Source organism: Protopterus annectens, chromosome 1.part0 (assembly GCF_019279795.1).
Source record: "Protopterus annectens isolate FY-2018-M chromosome 1.part0, PAN1.0, whole genome shotgun sequence".
NCBI lineage: Eukaryota > Metazoa > Chordata > Ceratodontiformes > Protopteridae > Protopterus > Protopterus annectens.
In genome coordinates, this window is record NC_056725.1 from 1,927,791,130 (window position 1) to 1,927,815,642 (window position 24,513).

Below are 24,513 nucleotides of genomic sequence, written 5' to 3' on the forward strand. Positions count from 1 at the left end.
AAAATTAATTGAGAGAAGTGGGTAGTATGAGTGAGAAAGTGTAAATGATAAAATAATTAAGCAAATGGAGGATTTAATTGCGAAATGGAAGCAAAAAGTTGTTCTTCTTTCGGCTTTTCCCGGTTAGGGGTCGACACAGCGGAACTCCGGTCCGCTAAGGATTGGCAGTAGATTTTTTACGGGTGCTATAGTGCCAGCCCGACACCCAGCCATCAACGAAGGCACGCCCATTCTACGCATGTCTTTCGAATGCCACTCGACCGCGGGGAGGACATGCATACTCCACACAGAAGGCGCTCCAGCCGAGAATCGAACGGGAGAACCTCTTGCTGTGAGGCAACAACGCTACCGCTGCACCATAAAAGTACTGCAGCATAATTCCTGTTTTGTAATAAGTTCCTATAACCACAGCACAGAATAAATGTTTTCTTGTGCACTAATGACATTTACTTGGATTTGTTTTTTGTTAGTATCCTTCAGCAAACCAACATTCAGATTTTGAGACCAGTAATCTTAACTCATTTGGCAGTCTCGTAGTATCTTATTTATTTCATGTGCAATAGTTTTTCCTCTTAAAAATTACTTAAGTACTTATATATCTTTGTATTGATGAAAATATTTTCTGTAAGAGACCTGCTTAGTTTTAATATTTCATGTACTTTTCTTCCAAAGCAAGGACTAAGGTGCTCCAGGTGCATGTTTGTTTTTTTTAAATTTACATCTTGTTTCTTAGTTGACAAAAATGATGTTTCTTTGCTAAAATTTTTATTTTGAATTCTCTGGTCACAGAACAAACAATGCTTTACTATATTTGGTTGTCAAGAACAACTGTTTAAATGAAATCCATTTCTTTCTTTTACTCTTCAGTCTTTTAACTTGATGACTTGACCCTTGTATATTCTGCTAATTCAGTCTCAGCAGTTGCAGGTGTGTATGTGCAGATACATATTTTGTATTATTATAAAAGTGATATTTTTAGTGCCTCATTTTTATTTACTTTTTTCAGCTGTAATATTTCAGGAAGTATGCTGAGCTTGTTGACCAGCAGTAAACAACGGTATATACCTTTTTGGAAGTTAATTTTACATCTGTGTGTGTGTTTGGGGGGGGGGGGGTTGTAATAGCATTGTGAAAAAGAATTTTACAGAACAAGTTTGCACAAATGTCAGGAATGCCTGTGACTGAAATGGGGAAAGTCAGTAGGTAAGTGTGTGTATATGTGTGTGTTCTTTACATGTGTGTGTGTGATATATTACTACTTCTGTTAATAATCTGAACCATAAGGTAATTAGATGGCACTTCACAGTATCAAATAGAAGTTGACATAGTGTTGCAAAAGTTGTCAGTTGTACCAGCTGTGTGTGTACTACCATTCAGCAGCCACTCAGACTTGCTCAATAAAATATGCACATTAGCATAATTACCTTATTTCTGGGCATATCCCTGGCATTATTTACTTGGGTGGATTTTGATTCAGTATTTGACATGCCCAGTCACCAAAGAGGTCATAAATGGCTTCTCAGATGAATTGGGTACTTGGTAACATAAATTATCATTTTTTTGGTCTGGTTATATTATGAATGTATTGCATATGGCATATGTCAATAATTATATTAACTTGTACCAAAAGATGATTAAATAGTACTTCATTGTATCAGATGAAAGCTGATATAATGCTGCAAAAGTTGTCACTGGTAGAAGCTGTCTGTGTATTACGATTTGGCAGATATTCAAACTTGTTCAGTTATAAGATGTGCATATTAGAATAATGATTTTTCTGTATATATCTCTCTGGCCTTGTACACATGGATGGATTGTGATTCAGTATTTCACATGTCCAGTCACCAGAAAGGTCATGAATGGCTCCTTACACCAATTGGTAACACAAAAATTATGACTTTTTTTTCTCTAGAAATATTATGAACGTATGGCATATGCTCAAAGTTTACATGAATAACATCAACCACAGAGTGTTTACATGGTATCAACTGAAAGAATACACAATGTTTTAAAAACTTTGCAGTAATAGCAAATATCTCAAAAATGGAGTGCCATCTACAAATCTAGTTTGCAGCTAAATGAAGATCTGCCTTAACAAAAGTCACAATGATGGTTGGAGTCTGTCTACTATAATTACAGAGATATTAATACTTCCTTGCATGATTAAAATAAGTAAATTATATATTATCTAATTACTTGTTCAATATAAAATAATCACAACTATTATGTCTAGCTAACATATTAACAGCTTCGTTGCAAAGAGGAGTGTTTGTTGAATAACTTTCGTATTTAAACTTTTTGTGCAACTTTTATCATTTTTGAGATGTATACAGTTGTTTATAGCTAGGTTGAAAAGTGCATTCTAAGAGTTTTAGCTCAGGTGAAGGCTGTCCAGACAGGAGTTCTTCAAGTTGTCATGAGGTGTGAAATTCCACTCAAGCTAAGGCATATGCCATAAGTGAAACAGTTAAGTAGCTGGGGCGTTTCATTATGGCATATGTTAGCCAGGAATACAAATGTTCCCAAGCATGGGATTTTCTAGGATCTATCAAGAAGGTTCCTCATCATTACATACCGATGTTTAACACTTTCAAGAACAGAGTTAAAGCAGAACAGACAGGCATAAACCACTGCAGTCTACTCATTTTGTGATGCAGGATGAACAGTTTGCTGCATTTGTAATTACCTTTTTGACAATTTGAGTTCAACTGTGTAGGCATAAATCACTATGTAATAACTAATCTTAGGACTGCACTGTAACACTGCTAACGACTGTAAATAAAAAAAGGCAACAAATCAAATACACGCATCACACTGCATCTCAAAGAAGTGTTTCCATAAATGGCAGAAGAAAAGCTGATAATGTCATAGTAATATGTGCTACTTGATTATGCAGTACACACATTATACAAAATAGAAGAAATCGAGAAGCCATTAGTTCCACTTTTTACTTGTACTCACTATGAATTGAGGTGCCACAGACACCAGCAGTGTTGACCTATGAAGTCACTTACATGGGACTTGTCAGTCCTACTAACACTTTACTGTTCCTCTTTTGGGCAATACCACTAAGATCTGATGCACTGTTTAAAAATGTGACTGTATCTCTTTATGCATGTGCAAAATTTCTGCCACCTAGCTGCGATATTATGCACAACATTATTTTTCTTTGCAGGTAAGGTAGGATTTATGATCTCCAAGACTTCTACAAATGACTGCCTAACTAATTGTCCTATGTCCTGGTCCGAATTGGGCTTGCAGCTACTTTCAAAAACAGATACCCTAGAACATAGTCAGGTTTACCTCAGTGCAAAAGCACCAGCTAAAAAGAGTCTCTAATCCAAAATGGTATCAAATCAAATTTTCCTTCATGAACTCATATAACACTTTTTCTCAGAGGTCGGAATTGTATGTTTCCTGCACTTAAAGATTTTGTCCTTAGTGTGTATACATGGCATTCTGGTACATCACTCCTCCTTTTCCTGTGGTTACATGCATAAGGGCGACTTGTGACTCGTTTCCTGATATACCAGCCACATTTATTTACTGTCTGATTGTACTAAAACTATTCAGTCAGTATGAGAAGAATTCTTAGGATAAAAATTAAACTGATGCTTAAAGGATGATTACCTGCAGCTGTACTATATCTATTTTATTACAGAAAAGCATTTATAGAGTTCAGGGTGCAATTTTAAGAACCAAAACAACCTAAGCCTAACATACCCAGAAGAGTTGGCTGGGGGAAAAGGATGGAGGGGTATTTTTGTCAGCTCACCTGCCGTGGCAGGAGGAGTGGGACTACAGGTAAGCACTAGCTGCTCTTAATGGACACCAAAGAAACTAGTTCAGAGGCATGTGCACACTGGGAACAGGGTGAAACAGTGGGTCCAGCATACTAAAAAAAAAAAAAAAAAGCCATCTGCAGCTGTCAGAATGGTGCTGTGACAGCACACATCCTGTGACTGCTTACTTTAAAGTTTTCCTGCTTGTGGGGCCCCAGTCCAAATGGGAAAGTCATGATGGGTATTGAGGGAATGTGAAATTGGTGACTAAGGAGAAGATCCAGGCTATGACTGACTGCAGACATCTGCAGTGGGAACTAACAAATACATACATAGAATAACTTACCAACAGAATCCACTGATGTTAGATCGACTCCATGAGTAAGCATTGTCCCTAGGCATTCTGCTTGTCCTTTTATAGCTGCCAAATGAAATCTGCAAACAAAATGGAGAAAGAGAAACAAGTATGTAAAAATGGTAACAGCCTTGTGTTATACAGAAGCCATGACATATGCCTTAATTAAGATATTACCAAACATCCCACAGTGTCCAAGCGGGACTTTAAAAACTTCCTACAGAGTACTGTATCAGAAATACTGGCTAAGCAAATTGGTGTAACTAAGGAATTTTGTTATTTTGAGCTGGGATACAGGTTCTGAATTGCCTAGACATATTAAGGTCTTAAGTTTAATTTTGATGGCTGGTAGTAAATAGAAATCAAAGTCTAGACCACTATACTTGAAGTAATGCATATTGTAACAGAGGTAAAAGAACTGGAAGTGGGATCTTTAGAAAAAGGCAGGAACAAATTACATAGAATAAAATGGAAATTGCAGGAACATTACATTCAAAATAATGTTTTGAAGGAGTGAGGTTAAGGGAAGGCAGGAACTGATCAATTTATATAATGCTGGATTGATTATACATACATATTTATAAATATAAATATATATACATATAGACACACACATTACATATATATATATATATATATATATATATATATATATATATACATATATATATATATATATATATATATATATACACACACACACATACATATGTGTGTAACTGTGAACATGTTAACATGGTTTGTGTTCTTTGAATAAATATATGTCCACCTATGGCTTAAGTGATAATTCAATAAAGGTGTTAAAAACAAAACAATACGAAACAAAATATCCCAAGATGATTCCACTGAGGTACATCTTCAAAGCAAAAATATGCCTGCTTTCCATACAGATTATATATAATATTGTAGAAAACCTGAAATAAATGGAACTGTAAACTGATACAAAATCATGGACAATGAGAAAATAGAAAATAATAAACTTTATTCGAGCTAAGAGTAAATGCTTACATCATTAAATGAACATAGATTTCATTACACTCTACAACATGTCACTTCTTTTACATAACCATAATTTGATGACATCATCATTGAAGACAAACATGCTAAATACGAGTATAACAATGCTAAAGCCAATACTGAAATTTTAATTTCAACGTGTGTATTTTCAAGACATATTTAAAATTTAACTGATAATGTAAACCAGCTGCCCTATTTGCATTCAGCCTTTTTTGCCACTCATACTCTTTACTATCTAACATGTTCTCTGCACCCCCCCCCCCAATATCAGAGTCAATAAAAAAATGAAAATTGTCAAATTCTCACACTTTAAAGTATGCCTATCTAAAGCTTTTTTTTAATTCTTCTTCTTAATGGTATGACTGTGTTCATAGATTCTGGAACTGAACTTTCTAACCATTTTGCCAATGTAAAATGCTTGACAGACATAACAATCCCACACATATACTACATTATTTGCACTGCAGTTGAAATACTTCAGGGTGGAATAAATTATTCCTGTGTTAATACAGAAAGGAGGGGACAATTAGTTATATACCTATACTAATTACATAAACCACATGAAAAAAGTCCACCTGACTATTGACTAATGCGTCTGGAGCATTTCTCCTCAGGCCTCTGCTGAAAACAGGCTCTGTGGAGCCTAGTCAGACTTTCCCGGCCAACAAATGCTAAATAAAATTTAAAAAAATAAATAATAATAAATAAATAAATATCCTCTCGAGATTTTTCCTTTTTACATTCTCAAAGCTGTTCTTCAATTGTGACATTTTTTACTTATATAAATTGGTACTTCACCAGCAATACTCTGCACTATGGGATCACATACCAGACTTCACCAGTCATTGTTGACCACTTCCTTAACACTACAGAATCCATCATGTAGGTTAGCACCAACCATACTATATAACCACTGGCATCATCATTGTCTTCTGTGGCTGTGTCTGTCTGTCTCAATGTATGCAGTAATTGGCTTAAATTTGTCTTTTCTGTCTTCAGTTTCCTCATCATGCAAATTTTTAACCTAATCTGGGAAGGGCGTAAATCCTCTCGCCAAACATCTTTTTTAAATATATTTAATTCTTCTCAAAACCAAGGTCATACTCTGTCAGAAATTCTGGGGAAGTACAGTATACTGGCTGCCAAAAAAGCAATAAATAGAAAATAAATGGAAATCAAACCCCAAACCAACTGTAATTGAAATATAAACATTGTAAAGGAGATAAAAAATATTAGTGAAGGGAGCTTTAGAAAATGAAAAGAACAAATTACTCATAAATGGAGACTGTAAGAACAATACATGAAGAACAATGTTCAGGAGGAGGAGTGAGGTTTAAGGGACGGGAGGAATTGAGCATTTTTTCTAATGTTGAAGTGAATAATTGTTAAAAACGTATATATAATGTATGATTATAAAAAATCTTAATATGGGATGTTTTCTTTTCCATTATTTTATGCGTGCATATGTCTTAAAACGACAACTTAATAAAATGTTTACAAATTCAGGGTCATAAAAAGATAATCTACTAGCCGTGATTGTCTGCCCTATCATGATAGGTAGTATGTACCCCACCCATCAGAAATTAAATATGACTTTCCACTTCCTTTGTGAAAACATTTCTGCAACAGAATATCAATAAATACTACACTAGGCCTGGACTTATATGAATGAAATGTAAACTTCAAGAACTTAGTATAAAAATTCAAGTATCCTTGAAGATAACCTAGCATGTCCATAGTGGACCAGACAAATACATCAATAAGGCATAATAAAGCACCATCTATAAACACAATCAATATCCTATTTTCTGTTTTCATATTTGGCTTTCCGCTTGTCTGTGAGATTGGTATTAATAAATTTGACAATGACTTGAAAAGTGAGGCTGTTACCAATGTGAATGATCAATATACTATGCAAAAATTAAGGGACATGTTTGACAATTGGGCAATGTCTTGAATATGGCTTTTAATGCCAACAAATCAAAACTTGTTCAGTTTAACAGGAAAATGTGTGTTATCCTTATGTCATTAATAATGCAAGCTTGGTAGATGTGAATAATGTTAGACATAACTACAGTGAATGACAGTGAAGCAGTATTAGAAAACCACAATTGCACTACAAAGTTTAAGCTTCAGACACTTAAAATGTTAAAGAAAAAGCAGGAGGTACCATATGAAAACTGAGGAGTAAGCTGTCACCAGATGTCACAAATCAATGCTATGTTTATTTTATGTTCTCCTTCCTCCATCTTGGCATGACCAGTATTATAAAACCTATGCAGTTTGTTTTTAGGCACACGCTTCTTCCAGTCAGTCTACAGGACTGCAGAGTATAAGCTCCAATACTAACTTTTGTTTGCATGTGATATGACTGCATAACAACTGCCAGTGCAAGGTCCTTCTGCACCAAACAGCACTGACAATACTTTGCTTCTTGATTTAATCCATAATGTTACAGCTCTCATTAAGCTACTAATTAAACAATAGCAGTTCTTGTTCTCTGAAGAGTACATTTTAATATTTTCTGCATTGTCTCATGCGCTGCACTAAATTGCTCAATTCAAACCCGATGAAAGCTCCTGAGACCAGTGCAACAAACACAACTGCTAAATGAATACTAAAAATAAAGTAAATAGATTTAAGAAAATGTGTTTTCTTTTTTTTTTAAGTGCACATAGTTTTATTACTGACTGTACATGTGCTGTACTCCTTCCCCTCCTAACCCAACCTGAACCTATAATTACTAGTCTGCATTTGTGGCGCCATCTTTTAAATCTCAGTTTACTGCCCAGGTCTTTCCCTCAGTCCTCTGTGCAGCATGCTTGCCAGTAAGTAGCAAACGCTGTTATTCTCTGCTGTATTTTGAATAATATTGCTCATTCCCTACTGTACAGCTGCTCGTATGTACCTACATACATAGTCCGAGTTGCTCGCGCAGCTAGCATCTGTATTTCAAGACGCTCACTATATAATGCGCTTGATGCATGGTTCTATCTATGGAGTGCTAGACCTTGTATGTAATTAATTTAAAGCACATAGCATAAATTGTGAATGAACCGTATAGTCCATTTAAGTATTTGGTCATTGCCATTTTTCCACGAGCTGCCAGACTGCTAAAATCCTGCATTATGTTGATATGTTGCTCACTATTAATCTGAACACATGTTGCTTGATAAATGCTATTTGTTATCTTAGTAAGTGCAGTCTGTACAGAAAAAGCTCCATAAGTTGCCTGTGTTGCACTTCTTAATAGACATAGCTTCTAACAGTGCCCATGTCTCTACTGCTGTTAAATTTTAAACCTCCAGTGAAATTGCTCTTGCCGTTGCTTGTTACATGCTTGTATTTAAACTAAATATATGCCTTTTGCTTGGAATAGAAATTGACATTGGCCAGGCTCATTAATAACAAGTTGTACAAGTTGCACTGAAATGGCTCATGCAGTTACATGGTAACCAAGTGTTACTAACCGGTTTTAATGCTCAGTCTAACAGTATATAGTGTGGGCATTTAAAAGGATACATTTAATGTAATTAAATCTAACTGCATACAGAGTGGCCATTTAAAAGGATGGATTTAATGTAATTACTGTGGTACTGCTGAATTTTATGGTCGCTGTGCAACTTCCTGGACCTCTTTCTCTACCTTCTCTTTACCTTTGCTCAGCTTCCACACCTCGTTAGTTCTGTAGTCCCCTATTTCTCTACTTTGTTATAAACGTATTCTCTCTCTCTTGACCTTTGGGTCCCCCTTACACTGCCGCACTTTATTTTTCACACCTCTCTCCTTCTTTTACAGTTTGAAGGACCTCTGTCCAACTCTATCTGCCCTTCCATCTCAACTGCAGTTTGCTCAGGTCTACCCCCGGTGGTACTAATAGCAGATTTACAGCTGGACATCAAGCAAGAAGCCTCTAACCTGCCCACAGTGTAGGTGCCAGCCTACAGCTATATGCTGTTATTCCTATGTAAATTGTTGCGTACTTAGTTGGCTTGCACACTTGTGGACCCCAGAGGCCATCCCTACTCACCGCCCGGTATCCCAGTTTCATAGCTTTCCGTTCAATCTACATAGAGTGTTACTACCTTTAGCCACCACTAGATGGCTGTAGAAGTATATCCAAATCTTACACATACTGCTTAATCCCCTACATAGAATAAAAATTTAATTCCTGTAAAACTGCTAGTACAGATTGCTTCCCTCATTTCTTGTACTATAAGTACCTTAAGCTACACAGCTTGTGTACTTTAACACCTCATTCCCTCTCTTTTCCCTCCAAAGGTTGTCTTGCAGCTCAGTTCTGCACAGCTTACCTGAAATCCTGTGCCTGGCTGATTGTTTTTTTCGGCCCTCCTGCCTCTTCCTGCAGGGCTAGCCTCACTCAGTTCACCCTCACTAATGCTCAGGCTCACTTCACTCCCCTATCCTACCCCCATTGCCACCCACCCCAAAGTCAATTGAACTTATACTTATCTGTCACATCCTCTAACAAATCTCCCTCCTAATTATCCAATTAAATCTCACCTATTATCCCCCCATAGCAACACACTACACACCACACCCTGTTTCAATACCTAACCTCTACAGCTACTAATAGAACTCCTATACACGCCTAACTCCTTCTACAACTCTATAACATGGTCTACACACATCACACCCAGCTACCAAAAGCACTACTCTACCCATTGACTATATTCACTCTCCTCCTGCTGTCCACCCTTTCCTCCTGCCACACACAACCTTATATCACCACCCACCACCATGGCAGACAGAATCCATAACCAGTCCCATAAAACTAAAATTTCCCTATATCACCTTGTGACCTCAACTCCTGTCAGCCTTTTTCCAAGCTATATCATAAGCCAACACACAAAACTAACCATTATTCTTCCCTATAACAAGCTAAAATATTTCACAAACTAACCAAACTATCTATACCTACTCCACAAACTCACTTGCTGTGGAGACATTCACCCTAATCCAGGACCCAATACATCTACCAACACAAAATCCTCTATATACCTAAGATCTACCTCAACTCTCGTCCTCTTACACATAAATGTCAGAAGTATACTTAACAAAACACAGGACCTTCATGCAATGTTAGCGCTATACAAACCAGATATCGTTGTGTTAACAGAAACTTGGCTTAAACCAGAACACAATAATGAAATTACTGTCCCTGGCTACAACATTATACATAGAGATAGAACAGGGAAAAAGGGAGGAGGCGTAGCAATAGTATTCCAAAATCATCTCAACATTTAACAATTTGAGTGTAACTCCCAAGAAGTCAAAGATGTTGAAATAATTCTCGCCAGTTTAAAACTAAACTCTTAAACAATTATTGCAGGGGGCTATATCCCACCAGAAAATAACACTAATATACTGGAAAGCCTTCTAAACTGGATGTCAACCTCATACCTCTCAACCTGGAAACTTCAAAAATCTAGACAAGGCCCATGAAAAATAGGTACAAGTCTGTACGCTGATTAACATCAAATTTGCATACATAATTAAGTAACCCCGCCCAGTCCACTGAAATTGTGGGACAACAAAAATATGGCACCAGAGTCCCCCTGCAGCCATTCCAATGTCCTATTACCTGGCTATTTCACCCCATTTACCATAAACACTAACGTGGGCATACTGCTTTACTTCTACAATGACTACTTGGATTTTATTTTTACATTTTATAGCACAATGTACAAACACTAAGATATCTGCTAAACAAAGCAATACTGCCTCGCAATGAAAACAGACTTGGCATTAAAACTCACATTTATTGAAACAGCATTGAAACACACACCACAGCCAAAGAAAATGCATCTGGCCAGTGGTGGATAAAGATTACCTTTGGGCTGGCCCCTTGCACACAAAACAAGAAACATACATGTGTTATTTGATACATCTTCCTGACTTTATTAAATTATAATCCTTGTATAATACAGAACACTTGTTAGACAGAGTGCATTTTAAATTTATTGTTTGAACATTTTTCCAGTAGGCAATGAAACAAAATGCATGAACCAATAATGACAAAACTGCCCAATTCACATGTCCATCATAAAAGTCTACTTCCACACCCACACTATATATATATATAAATATATATATATAAATATCTATATATATATATATATATATATATATATATAAAACTATATAACTATATATATATATATATATATATATATATATATATATATATATATATATATATATATATATATATATATATATATTACATAAAAACAGAATGACAGCAGTGTAAGGCATAGGCATCTTGCACAGCTTTTCACAGTTATTTTCAATTTCAGTTTTTTTTTTTGGGGGGTGGACATTTTGGAAAGTTGCTAGAATAAAATATTGTGTTACAACGATACATTTCACTGTCAAGTCCTGAACCCAGGCCCCTGTGCAATACAGTCAGAGCAACATACCACTATGCCAACTCAGCAGTTTCCTGAAAGATAGGAAGACTGAAACTTAAATGGCTATCATTTAATGAATTCAGTTCTCACTTCTCACCATAGCTCTGAACCGCTTAGCACAAAAAACCCGGACAAAGCCAATAATGGGGGGAATACAGCCCCAAAATTGGGAAACATTTCAAATACTGATCTTATAAACATAGAAAATTGCTAGAATAAAAGGTTTTGTGTTACCATTTATTTTCTGAAGAATATGAAGACTGAAATTTAAATGCCTGTCATTATTTAGTGAATTAAATCCTTTAGCGATTTGCCACAAAAATCCTGAAAACCACATATTTTATGAGGAACAGATCAAACTATGAGACATGAATTCACAAGTGGTGGTGGCTAGGGACTTTAGGCTTTTTTTATCTTGTACCCAAGGTACAAGGCTTGAGCCTGAGTACCTCTATGGACAGCCCATAACACACATGACAAAACCAGTCTGGCATTTTATCTCCCAGTAAAGTTTCAGGACAGTGGTTCATAATGCTATATCTGCAACACTGACTGGATATCAACTGATATCCCTTTCTTACTTCTCCACAGTTGCATTTGTGCACTATCTGCATCAACTGAGGAATCCACAGACTTGTTATACTTTATTTTCATTCAGAAACTTTAGTCAGCTGCAATAAGCAACTGAAAATAACAGCAATAGATGCAGTTAGAGTTTTTTTTCTGTTAATGCTCTATCCATATGAAACTTCCATTTCTTTTGTGTGTGCAACTGCTATACTGTTTTGCAAGCATCAACAGATCTTTTAAAAAGTAGTTTCCATTTGTTTATTCATAAAAGCTTGTGGTTAATGTCCTGCTTTATCATAGAATGGTATCCTCACAGCAGTGGTATGACTGTTGGTATCTAGCCATTTTTAAGGTAGACTTTATCATTTAATGTTCGTTGTCTCACTGGATGAATATTTCATAACTGAGAGTCCTGTATCCCATTCAAGTTCATGTTCAAGCACTTTACAAAACACACACTCAAGCAATGCTATATAAAATAAAAACAAACAAACAAACAAATTTCAGGAAAAAAAAAGGAATAAAATTTGTAAAGAAGTCATTTTCTAAGAAACTCCAAACTATTAAAATCGATCATACATTCAGATAGCTATATATTAGTGTGAGCCAAACAAATGTAAGCAAGAACTCAGACAGGCACCAGCTATTAAAAAAATTAAAATAACAGAACCTAAAAATTGGGCCAAAATTCAGCAAGTTGTGGCATGTAGTTTTGAAATTAAGAATTGTACCAATGTTACAAGACCACCACATAGTCTATAGCAACAAGCAATAGCAAAGACAGTGCCAAAGAGCTTTAGTGTACAAGACGCAAACCATCTATGACCAGCGATCAAACATCTCCATCATGTAACAGCAGCCTGAAAACAAATTCAAAGAAAAGGCTTAAGTAAATTACACACAGACACACACACACACAAACACACACACACACACACTGTTCTTTTACCCTGGACTTGAGAATCCATTTGAATAACACTGTTTGCTCACAGAATAAATAAAAAACATGTAGAACGGCAGAATAGATGAATAAAACACGTTTCCTACTTGTTCCCTCACCCTGGACTTCCCGGTTCCCGCTCATCGTTGCAGATAAGAGAGATTTCACCTTGGCCTGGACTTGAAAACGGCAGAATATAAAATTGTTTGCTCACAGAATACATGCATTTGAATATTGTTTCCCACTCGCATTTCCAGCGGAAACGCATTCAAAGTCCGGAAATGTGTGCACTGAACCCTTGAGCTCAATTTCAACAGGCTGGTAGCCCTGACGGACCTGACGTCATTGCGCACGTGATGAAGTCAGCTCAAAACCGGGAAAAAATAAAAATAAAAAAGCTGGGGAAAAGTCGGAAATGAAGGGGTGCTACTCTGGAATCGTGGCCCCATTATTTGGACCCCAACACTCGGTAAAAAAAACGAGTAAATCAATACATTTGGGAGGTATTGTCAACCTCCCTTCCACAAGAAACCATACTATTAGGTGACTTTAATATTGACTGGACTGAATGCTCCAGCCAAATTCCCTCAACCTACATTAACCTCCATGGGTTCATAAGTTACATCTAACCCCACTAGAACTGACAAAACTTCCAAACGTCAATCCATCTTGGACTGGATTCTGCTCTCAATCTTGTACAGCAATCAGGCTGTCTTCCTGACAGTCTGAGTGACCGCCAAGCGACTTATATAATTAGGAACCGATCCCAATCCCACAGCTCTATCCAACCCATCCTTAGAGTAGTGCGTAACAAAAGAACTTTCAGGGCCAATGACCTAATCAATGCACTAAAATGCTGTAATTGGACTCCCCTAAAACAACTATCACTAGATGAAGCTGTGCAGTACTTTAACTCAACCTTCCTAAAAATTTTAAACCATCATGCACCCTCCAGAATCATTAGAATCAAGACTAACTATCCCCAATGGCTTACAAAAGATACTAAAACTATAATGAAAGGAACAAAGCCTGGATACAATTTCACAAACTCAAAACCACTACCTTGAGACTAAACTATCCAAAACTCTGCAACAATGCCAAAAAACAAATCAAACTTGAGAAAAGTAATTATTACAAAATCATGCAGGTAAAACATGTTCACAACCTCAAAAATTCTAGGTCACAATAAATAGCTTACTTCACCCAGGAAAATCCACCACTCCATCCTCTGTAGTACCTAACAACCATTAGAACATCCCCACCCAATTTAACAAATACGTTACAGAAAGAGTCCAAGCCCTGGCCAACTCCCAAAATAATTCTAGTAGCCCCATATCAACAACTACCCCTACCAATCACTGTACACAAAACAATTCTGCCAGATTTTCCTTACACTCTGTCCCTACTAATACAATTTCTAAACTCCTCAAAAAACTCAAACCAATCACATTGGCAGCTGATAATCTGCCAGCAGATTTTCTTCAGATAACAGCAGAAGCTATAGCCTATCCTGTGTCCATTCTCATAAATAGGTCAATATCAGAATGTAAAGTACCTCACTTATGGAAAATATCGCATATGGAAAATATCACATATCATACCACTGCACAAAGGAGGTAAAGTACAGTTTTGTACCTACAATAAATGTAGATGTTCGAGTGTATACCCTGCTGCAGTCATCACACTTGGGTTATCCTGCCGTCAGGCGGTCCCGCAGTCGTCCCGAATTCCAAAGTCTTGGTCCGCCGTCAGTTGCTGTCGCTTCTTCCTTGACATCAGTGTGCCAGGGGTATATAAGAGGCATCCAATGCCATTTTCTTCAGTTTTTCTTGCCCCAGATGTCAGGTGCCCCCCCAAAAGATGGTCAGTAGGTAGTACCAATAATAAAAGCTTAGCACAAACAAAACATCCCTCCAGCTATAAGCAAATACACCACAAAGGTTGTATCAGATTTTAAGGTACTGAAAGATTTTAGTTAGGTCAGAGGGGATGGAGGGAGGGTAACCTGGACTGCAGCAGGGTATACACTCAAACATCTACATTTATGGTAGGTACAAAACTGTACTATGTTCATCGTGTTACCCTGCTGCAGTCATCACACTTGGGTAGAATCCCAAAGCTAAGGATGGGAGGTGGAGTCAAACAGGGTTAGAGGGGGCTAGAAGGCCCTGCAAACCTGCAGTGGCGAAGCCAGCTCTAGTCTTAGAGTAAAGTGATAAGTGATGGTGTTTGGTGAAGGTGTGTACTGAACTCCAAGTTGCAGCTTCCAGAATATCCTTGGTTGGCACCCACTGAGGAAGGCTGTAGATGTAGCTGCTGCCCTGGTGGAGTGGGGCCTTATGCTAGCAGGAACTGGTTTTCCATGATCGGTGTAGCAAAAACGTATGCAATGTCCTATCCATTTGGAAATGGTCTGTTTTGAGATAGCCTTTCCTTGTGATGCTGTAGCATAGGATACAAAAAGTTGGTCAGATTTTCTGAAAGCCTTAGTTTTATCCAAGTAGTAATGTAGTTGCCTGTGTATGTCCAAGGAATGCAGGAGTCTTTCTCCTTTGTTCTGTGGATTTGGAAAGAAGGTGGGTAAGTGGATGGTTTGATTTAGAGCCACCCTGGATACCACCTTTGGCATAAAGGAGGGGTTAGTTCATAGAGAAACTCTGTCTTGATGAAAAATGAGGAAAGGCTCTACTGCCATTAGTGCCTGTAGCTCTGAGACTCTTCTGGCTGAAGTAATTGCTAGCAGCAGGGCAGTCTTCCATGATATAAACTTTAAGTCAGCTGAGAAAGCTGGCTCAAAAGGTGGCAATGTAAGTTTTTCCAGAACAAAATTTAGGTCCCAAGTTGGTGTTGGCACTCTCCTGTGAGGCCTAATGTTTTTTGCCCCTCTGAGATACTGCCTTAGAAGTGGATGTGAAAATAAGGGAGGATCCATGTTGTAGTGAGCTGAAATAGCTGAGGCGTGGATTTTAACAGATTAAAAAGAAAGTCCTTTGTGTAACATCTCAGTTAAATATTGTAGAATCTGAGGCATGTTCGGCTGAAGGGTATTTTGGCCTTTAGCTTGGTTCCTGGCGCAAAATCTTTTCCATTTGTCTGAGTAGGCTTTCCTGGTGCTGGGCCTCCTGATCTCCAGAATGACATCCATAACAGGTTGTGAAAGAGGGGCTGGCTAGTTGCTTAGGTGATGTGTCATGCAGCCAAATTTAAGGTTTTGAGCTGGCTGTGTAGAATCTGACTGCCTTGCTGTGTGAGTAGATGAGGAATTTGTGGTAAAATCCATGGTGGGTCCTGGGCCATGTTCCTTAGTAGTGGGTAACAGTGCTGGCGTGGCCAGTCCGGGGCAATGAGTATCATTCGAGGTCTCTCCATCCTGACTTTCAGCAGCACCTTTGTGAGAAGGGGCAATGGAGGAAAGGCATATACTGTCAGCATTTTCCACCTGAATGAGAGTGCGTCCACCTTCCAAGCTTGATGGTGAAATGTCCTTGTGCAAAATTTTGAAAGCCGATGGTTTTTGGGGTTGGCAAACAGGTCTATGTCTGGGCACCCCCATTTTTGAGTTATCATTGCAAATACTTGTGGATCCAGTTTCCACTCGTGGGGATCCATGATGTTTCTGCTTAGGTCGTCTGCCAATGTGTTCTTTTTTCCTAGCAGGAATTGAACTTGGTAAGCCAGTGCTGTGTTCCACAAGGTCATTGCTTGCCTGCATAGAGGGTAGGAGTGTGTACCCCCTTGTTTGTTTATGTACCACATTACTGTGGTGCTGTCTGTCCTTATTATAAGCTGTCCTGGATGTAAGAGGTCCTTGAAGGCTGTCAGAGCATTCTGTACAGCTAGCATTTCTTTTTGATTGATGTGCAGATTCCTTTGATCTGCAGTCCATATGCCTTGAACGCATCGTCCTGCCATGTGTGCCCCCCAGGCATAGTCCGATGCATCTGTTGTCATAGTTTGCCTGGCTGGGGTAAGGTGAAAGGCTGACCCTTGTTGAGGTGACATGCCTGTGACCACCATAGAAACTCCTGTTGAAGACAGGGAATGAGAGGTATCATTGTTTCCAAGCTGTGGCTGTGTTGAGTCCATACGCTTTTCAGGTACCATTGTAATTTCCTCATATGCAGTTTTGCAAATGGTATTAGTAGTATACAAGATGCCATGAAGCCCAAGGCCTGCAGAATTTTTCTTGCAGGGAGTTGGGTCTTTGTTGCCATTATTTTGAAGTATTGAGTTAGTTGTAGTTGTTTGTCTGGCATCAGATAAGTCATCTGGGCCGTTGTATTCAAGCTGGCACCCAGGAATGTCATATTTTGTGAGGGTACTAGTTTTGATTTCTTTTCGTTTACTGTGTACCCTAGGCAACTTAGAAGGTGTTTTACAAAAGTCAGATGTTGTAAGAGAATGTCCTTGCTTTCTGCTTGGATGAGGCAGTCGTCCAGGTATGGGTATATTTGAATTCTTCTTTGTCTGCAGTATGCAATTACTGGTGCCAGGCATTTTGTGAATACCCTGGGTGCAGTAGATAAGCCAAAGGGCAGTGCAGAGAATTGGTAATGGGTTGAACCTGCAATGAAACGGAGGTATCTTCTGCAATTTTGTCTGATAGGGACATGCAGGTATGCCTCCTTCAGGTCCAACGTTACTAGCCAAGCTTTCTTGCCCAACATGGGAAGAAGCTGCTGTAGTGTTAGCATCTTGAATTTGGGTACTTGCAAGAAGGTGTTTAGAACTGGAAGGTCCAGAATGGGTCTCCAAGCATTGTCCTTTCTGGGGACTAGAAAGAGCCTTGAGTAAAATCTTTGGCCTTGCTCCTGTATAGGTACCAGTTGAATGGCTCTCATGTCCATGAGAGCTGTAATTTGTTTTTGTGCCTCTGCCCATTGATTTTGTGGCAAGTTTGGCATTCCTTTTATCCTTGGCAAGGTGTGGAAATGGAATCTGTATCCTTGTGAGATAATGTCTAGCACCCATTTGTCCTTTGTGACGATGCGCCAGTTGTATATAAAAAATGCTAATTTTCCTCCCAAGGGAGCTGCCAAGAGTTTTTTGCTTGGCAGTTTGAGGTTTAAGTCATTGTGTTTGTCTTCTCATAGTTTGGGACCTGTCTTCTCCTCCCTTCTGTGTTGCAGTGCCCCATTGGCGAGGTTTGTAAGGGATTTGTGCTTGTCCTCTGCCCCTTGGGCATCTGTATTTACCCCTCTGTGGTCTGTCAGAAGCTGGAAAGGACCAATTTTTTGCTGGCCAATTTCTGCTGAAGCGTGGGGGTTGTACCTGCAAGAAATCTTTGACCGTCTGCATAGATTTTGCCTTATCCTCCATTTTCTTTAAAACTTCTTCTGCTTTAACCCCAAATAAGACATCTTGCTGTAAGGGTGCATCTAGTAACTTTGCTTTAACATGATCAGGCAGAGTTTGTTCCATTAACCAAGCATGCCTACGTATAACAGACCCAGTAACAGCTGCTCTACAGAAAGCTTCCAAGGAATCAAATCCACATTGTAAAGTATGTTTTCCCACATGTTCAGCTGCATGCAACACATCCTGCATATCTTTGAATTCAGACGGTTGAGGGTGCGTGCTCATCTTTTGTTTTATTTGAGACATTAGGAATTGCTGGTATTTCAGCATGTGAAATTGACAATTTAGTGCTCTCATAGCTAGAGTAGCTGAGGTGTAAACCTTCTTCCCCTACCTATCTAGTGTTCTGGAGTCCCCTTCAGAGGGTACAGAATTTTTAGCCATAGAAGCCTTAGCCCCTTTGGGACCCTGGGAGATAGTCTCTGGGTCAGCAACAGGGATTTTGTAAAGGAATTTGTGTGAGTCAGGCACTCTATAATATCTATCTGGTTTGGCTGGAGCAGGAGGCAGAGAATCTGGATTTAGACTAGATTCTAAGTAAACATCATCCACAATGTCTAAAACTGGAGGGATAGCAAGTGGTCTGTGCTGGGCGAGTAAAAGGAACTCTCGGAGCCTTTTCTTTGAGTCAGAGTAGTCCTGACCTTCCCAGTGGAAATGTTCCCTCATGGTATGTAAGGTTTCTCCAAAGGAATAGTCTTCAGGGGGAGAAGCTGAGGGAATGGAATCTTCAGCATCAGAATCTTCATAAGGGGGAAAGAAGTAATCCTGTTCCTCAGAGGAGCCTGAGGAAATAGACACTTGATCAGAGGAGGCATAATCCTCCTCTTGTCAAGGCCTTTTGTCTGGGGGGGGGGGTTGGGAACCACTGATTAGAGAAATCAAATCTTCAGCCATTTTAAGCATCTGTTTCTTGGGCATGGGGCCTTGAACTAGAGCCTGATGTGCAGTCTTTTTTGGTTTTAGAGGAGTCTTAAGCTTAGCATAAGATTTTATGGTGAGAGTAGTCGGTCTGAAGACACCTTCTGTAACCGAAGGTGTTTCCGCAGCAACGGCTTCTCCTTCTGTAATGTTGTCGGTAGGGCCTAAAGAAAATGGCTGTGTCGGCCTAGAACTCTCTGCTTGAGAATCTGAAGCAGTCTGGGCCTCCAATTCTGCGGTCGTCAGGGGCTGCGTAGGCGCCTCACTGAAAACCGGAGAACCGGCGACCAGCCCAGCCAAGGCCTCGGAGTCTGGCTTGGATCTAGGCTGCCTGTCTTTATCTTTGCATTTTTTATGCACACCGGTAGTCGGTTGCTCCGACGGCATAGTGTAATTAAATTTCCTACCGAAGTAGTGTCATGCGAAATCAAAGCGTTGCTTTATAGTTCGCTTATTGACCCTAGCACAAAACTGACAACCAGTGACGCCGTGGTCTGGGCCTAGGCAAGGTATACAATAAGAATGAAAGTCCTTATGAGGTATCTGCTTCCCACAAGAAATGCAGTTGTTAACTTTTTCTGACATCTGACTGAGGCAAGAAAAGGTTCCCCAACGGGGTACTTAGCTTTGAAGACTTCAGACTGAAATTCGATTCGAAAATCTCAGGTGTCGGCCGACCGGCACTTGCGAACTGCTTCTGCTTCGGGCACCGCGCGGCAAGAAAGACTGAAGAAAATGGAGTTGGATGCCTCTTATATATCCCTGGCGCACTGACGTCAGGGAAGAAGCGACAGCAACCGACGCCGGACCAAGAATTTGGAATTCGGGCCGACTGCGGGACTGCCTGACAGCAGGATAACCCAAGTGTGATGACTGCAGCAGGGTAACACGATGAACATCTCCCTTGAGCTCACCAACTACCGCCCCATAGTGATTCTACCACCACTATCAAAAATACTAGAGAAAGTAGTTCATTCTCAACTAATACAGAACCTCCTAAAAAGTAACCTACTACATAGCTTCAGACCTGCCCATAGCACCACCACAGCATTGCTTTCATATACCAACATTGTCAATCACCACAGAAACAATGGACTATTCATATCCTCCAAATTCTTAGACTTGTCCAAAGCCTTTGATATGGTTAACCATAGAATGTTTCTAGAAACAATATCCACCCTTAAAATAAGCCCCTCCACCATATCATGGTTCAATAACTACTTATCAGACCGTCAACAGGCAGTTCCATGGCAAGACCAATTGTCCCCCCTATTACCAGTAGCCATAGGTGTCCCCCAAGGGTCCATCCTCGGTCCATTACTGTTCTCACTATTTACAAACCAGACAGCTTCATCCTCACCCTCTGCCTCAGTAGTGCAATACACAGATGACACTACCATTATATGTGCCACCCCCAGCATAAATGAACTATAAACCATAACTCAAAATAACTTTACCTTAACTGAAGCATGGTTCACCAACACCAAACATTCTTAATCCAAAAAAAACAAACTCATTCTCTTCAACCCTGGTAGATCTCCCCCCTCTAAACTATGATTTTACCATAAAATCCAAGGATAATATACAAATCACCCCAACAACACACACTAAACTTCTAGGAGTAGAAATTGACAATAATCTGAAATTCGACATACACATAGCCCAAACAATCAAGAAAGTTAACAAAAAACTCAGTCTCCTTTACAGCAACAGACAGTTCAACACTAAACATACCAAAGCCACTATAGCAAGGACTCATCTCTTATCCATCCTCCTTTATGCCTCCCCTATCTTAAGTAACCTTCGCCACATCGAACTAAACAAAATGAAATCTTGTTACAACAAGCTTGCCAAGTTTGCTACAGATGCCTCACATAGATCCCATCACTGTCTAGCCTTCAAGCAACTTAATTGGCTTGAGTTACCCCAACTACTCCTACTAAACCAACTCTCTATAGCACACTAACCCTACCTTCCTGACAAAACCCTAGCACTACAACATCTAATTCACCCCTACACCAGCACTAGAGCCTTATGATCTAGTAACAAAAACTTAATCAACATCATCAAACATAATAATGATGCTGGTAAATCTCTCTTTACCTGTACTACTGCCAAAATGTGGAATTCACTTCCCAGCCACTTAAGCTCTACCACCTCTACTTTCCAGTTTAAAAAAAAAATCCTCAAAATCCACTATTTAAATACCTGGCTCTACTCTTGCTATTCCCCAGGTTGATCTAGACCACTGCAGTGTCATAAGGAGCCCTGCTGGATACCTGTGCTTGCAATGACAACTCCTTTACAGCACTGGTCAACTTGTTCTATCCTTGTTTTGTTCTAAACAGAATGAATAGCCATCCTAAAAAAATTCTCATATTTGTATCACTTACTATAATAATGACTTACAATGAATAACTGATAATCTCTGCTTATGTATCCTTGTTTGTATTCCTATCATGCCTGCTCACGTCTTCTGATATGTTACCCATATGCTTTTGTGCATTCTTATTATGTATGCTCATGTGTTCTCATATATGTTGCCCAAATTTTTCTCTTATGTACTGAATTGTTACTGTTATTTGGAGCTTTTCTCCCCTGGCCTCTGCTGAAACTGAACCTATGTCCAGTCAGACTTTCCTGGCAAACAAATGTAAAATAAATAAAATAAAATAAATAACAGAAACAAATAGCCTAATGGAGTTAATCTTGGAGTCAAGTCTGAAGACCTCTACAAAACTTTCTGCAACAGCCAACTTCTACAATGTTTTCTTGAATCAAAGCAATGCCCAGAAGAGGCAAGCAGATCTGAGACTTAAAACAGAAAAAAAAACAGAGGAAAGAAAGGGAACTGTTTTCTAGCCTACCACCTGAAATTGAAAAGACACTGATTATGAATGAATGAATCCAAAATGGTATTTTGCAGAGTGCATATCTTCAGCAGGCAATTTCTTCACCTGCATACAGTAGTATGACATGAAAACAGAATAAGCAGTGTTGCCTTCTTTACGATACAACAAGCTGCAAGTTTTTCTGTTCAATTCCTGTAAGTGGTCTCTTGTCATGAGACACAAGCTGCAATTGTTGGCCTAATGGGATGCAAGCTACTCAATGATTTCTTGTTTACTTATTTATCTGGTTAGCCCTACTGGGCAGAGGCCCATTTCCATAGGGGACTCATGAACAATACATAAACAAAACAAACTGCATAACAATGACAAGTAATTGAAGCCTCAAGTACAGCATGTAATGATGGTACAAAAAGTACAAGAGAAGAGAAACATTTACAGACACATATGGGTACAGAAATACAGCAATATCCAAGCATATAAAGCGTACATCGCATATTACTTCGACTACAAGTGCAGTCAGTACATTATGCTTATCAAAAACTAAACTGCAGCTGACTCCATGGGCCAGACAGGTAAACATATGAGGGTAGAAAGGTTTGTCTGAAATGAAAATGAAACTGTATAGTTTTTATAAGAAACTTTCATGTTAAGCTGCACTTGAGGCAGCCTAGGGGTGTGTTGATGGAGTTCATGAAAGTTTTGATGTTAGTGAGTTGCCTTATTTTGTACAGCAAGGAGCGTCAGTTGTGTGAAAGAAATACTGGTGGTGTTCTGAACCCTAGTTTGGAAATGGTTATATGCACAAAACCTATAAGAGAGTGTAGGTGTATGTGTTTGTGTGTGTATTTATGGTTATGTGAACAAAACCTCTAGGAGTGTGTATGTGTTTGTGTGTGTACGCATGGTTATATGCACAAAACCTCGGAGTGTGTAGATGTGTGTGTATGTGTATGCATGGTTATGTGCACAAAACCTCTAGGAGTGTGTAGGTGTACGCGTTTGTGTGTATGCATGTGTTAATCAAACACACAGATATTCATGAACATATCTGCCAAGAACACTAAATTAAGATACATTTTACTGTACAGCATCAACTCTAATCAAAGCATAATGACATACTTATCTTGAGCTCTCAGTTAAAAACAGCATGACCTACAGTGCAAGGCCATACAAGAAATGGGCATGAGCTTTCTGTCAGCAGAAAGTAAGCAGTCATTTAGTGTGTTAAACAGGAAAACCAATACTGCTGTTGATATATCATCTATCATAATGTGAGACATTTAATAAAGATAAATAATTACTGACCACATACTAATTTTTCCTTCTCTGATCTATGGCCAAAAAAACTAGAACATGATCAATTCCAGTACAAGATTAGCTGGTGTGGTGTTGATATTATGATAAGCAGCATACTTCAGCTTAATTTTACTTCAGGGAGGAGAACATTTCCCATGATTTTCAAGTATGTTCCATCAACAAATTCAGGACAATAAAATATAACAAAAAATGCAACATGATAATTACTTGGCTGCTCTCACTTAAACTGTGAAAATGCCAGGACAAATGTATTTTGGTATGTTTACTCATCACTTCCTACACCTCATGCAGCAACAACTACAGAATGATAAACACCTGTATTCTTGCTGTGAAAACTTATCAAGAAAAGTCCAGTGTAGCCTGCAAAACGTATGAAAGTCTGCATATCTACTGTATACATGGCTGACAACTGGCTGTTCTGCAGACATCTAAGCATCACGGGTAAAGGCAAACACCAGTCTCTCTCTCTCTGCATTTAATGTGACTGAACAACATCTTCTCACCCAGTAATTCATTTTCACAACAACCAGGAACTTAACTGATTTACTGTGTATTTTCTTGAGTAAGTATAGCAATTCCTGCATATCTTTTCAGTCATAACTTAACAAACCCATGGCAAAGGCTACATGCATGGATAATTCTGAGCAGCCAGTCCAGTCAACCAGTATATCTGTGGGAGGTGGGTGGAACCCCACAACACCAGGGTGAAAACTAGTCAGTCAACCAGTATATCTTTGGGAGGTGGGTGGAAACCCCACAATACCAGGGTCAAAACATACAAACCTCACTCAAACAATAAGCAAAAGTCAGGATCTTTGGACTACACAGCTCTGAGGCAACAACACTAAGCACTGCAACAACATGCTACCAGGCATCAGTTTGTAAACATACAAAAGGGAGCAAGCTGTGAAAAATATCTAAAAGGAAAATGAAAGTGAGGTTATCTGTGTATATTTAAGCAGTGCTT

The 24,513-nt window shown here is 38.9% G+C and overlaps 1 protein-coding gene across 1 annotated transcript in view; it reads right to left on the reverse strand.

Annotated features, from left to right (window-relative positions):
• The window catches only part of RAI14 (retinoic acid induced 14), a gene marked incomplete in the record, with an annotated part of 1,743,343 nt that overhangs the window by 491,735 nt on the left and 1,227,095 nt on the right, over nucleotides 1–24,513 (reverse strand). The window contains 1 exon segment of the mRNA XM_044070211.1: nucleotides 4,129–4,217. Within this exon segment, the coding sequence (XP_043926146.1) occupies nucleotides 4,129–4,217 (89 nt within the window).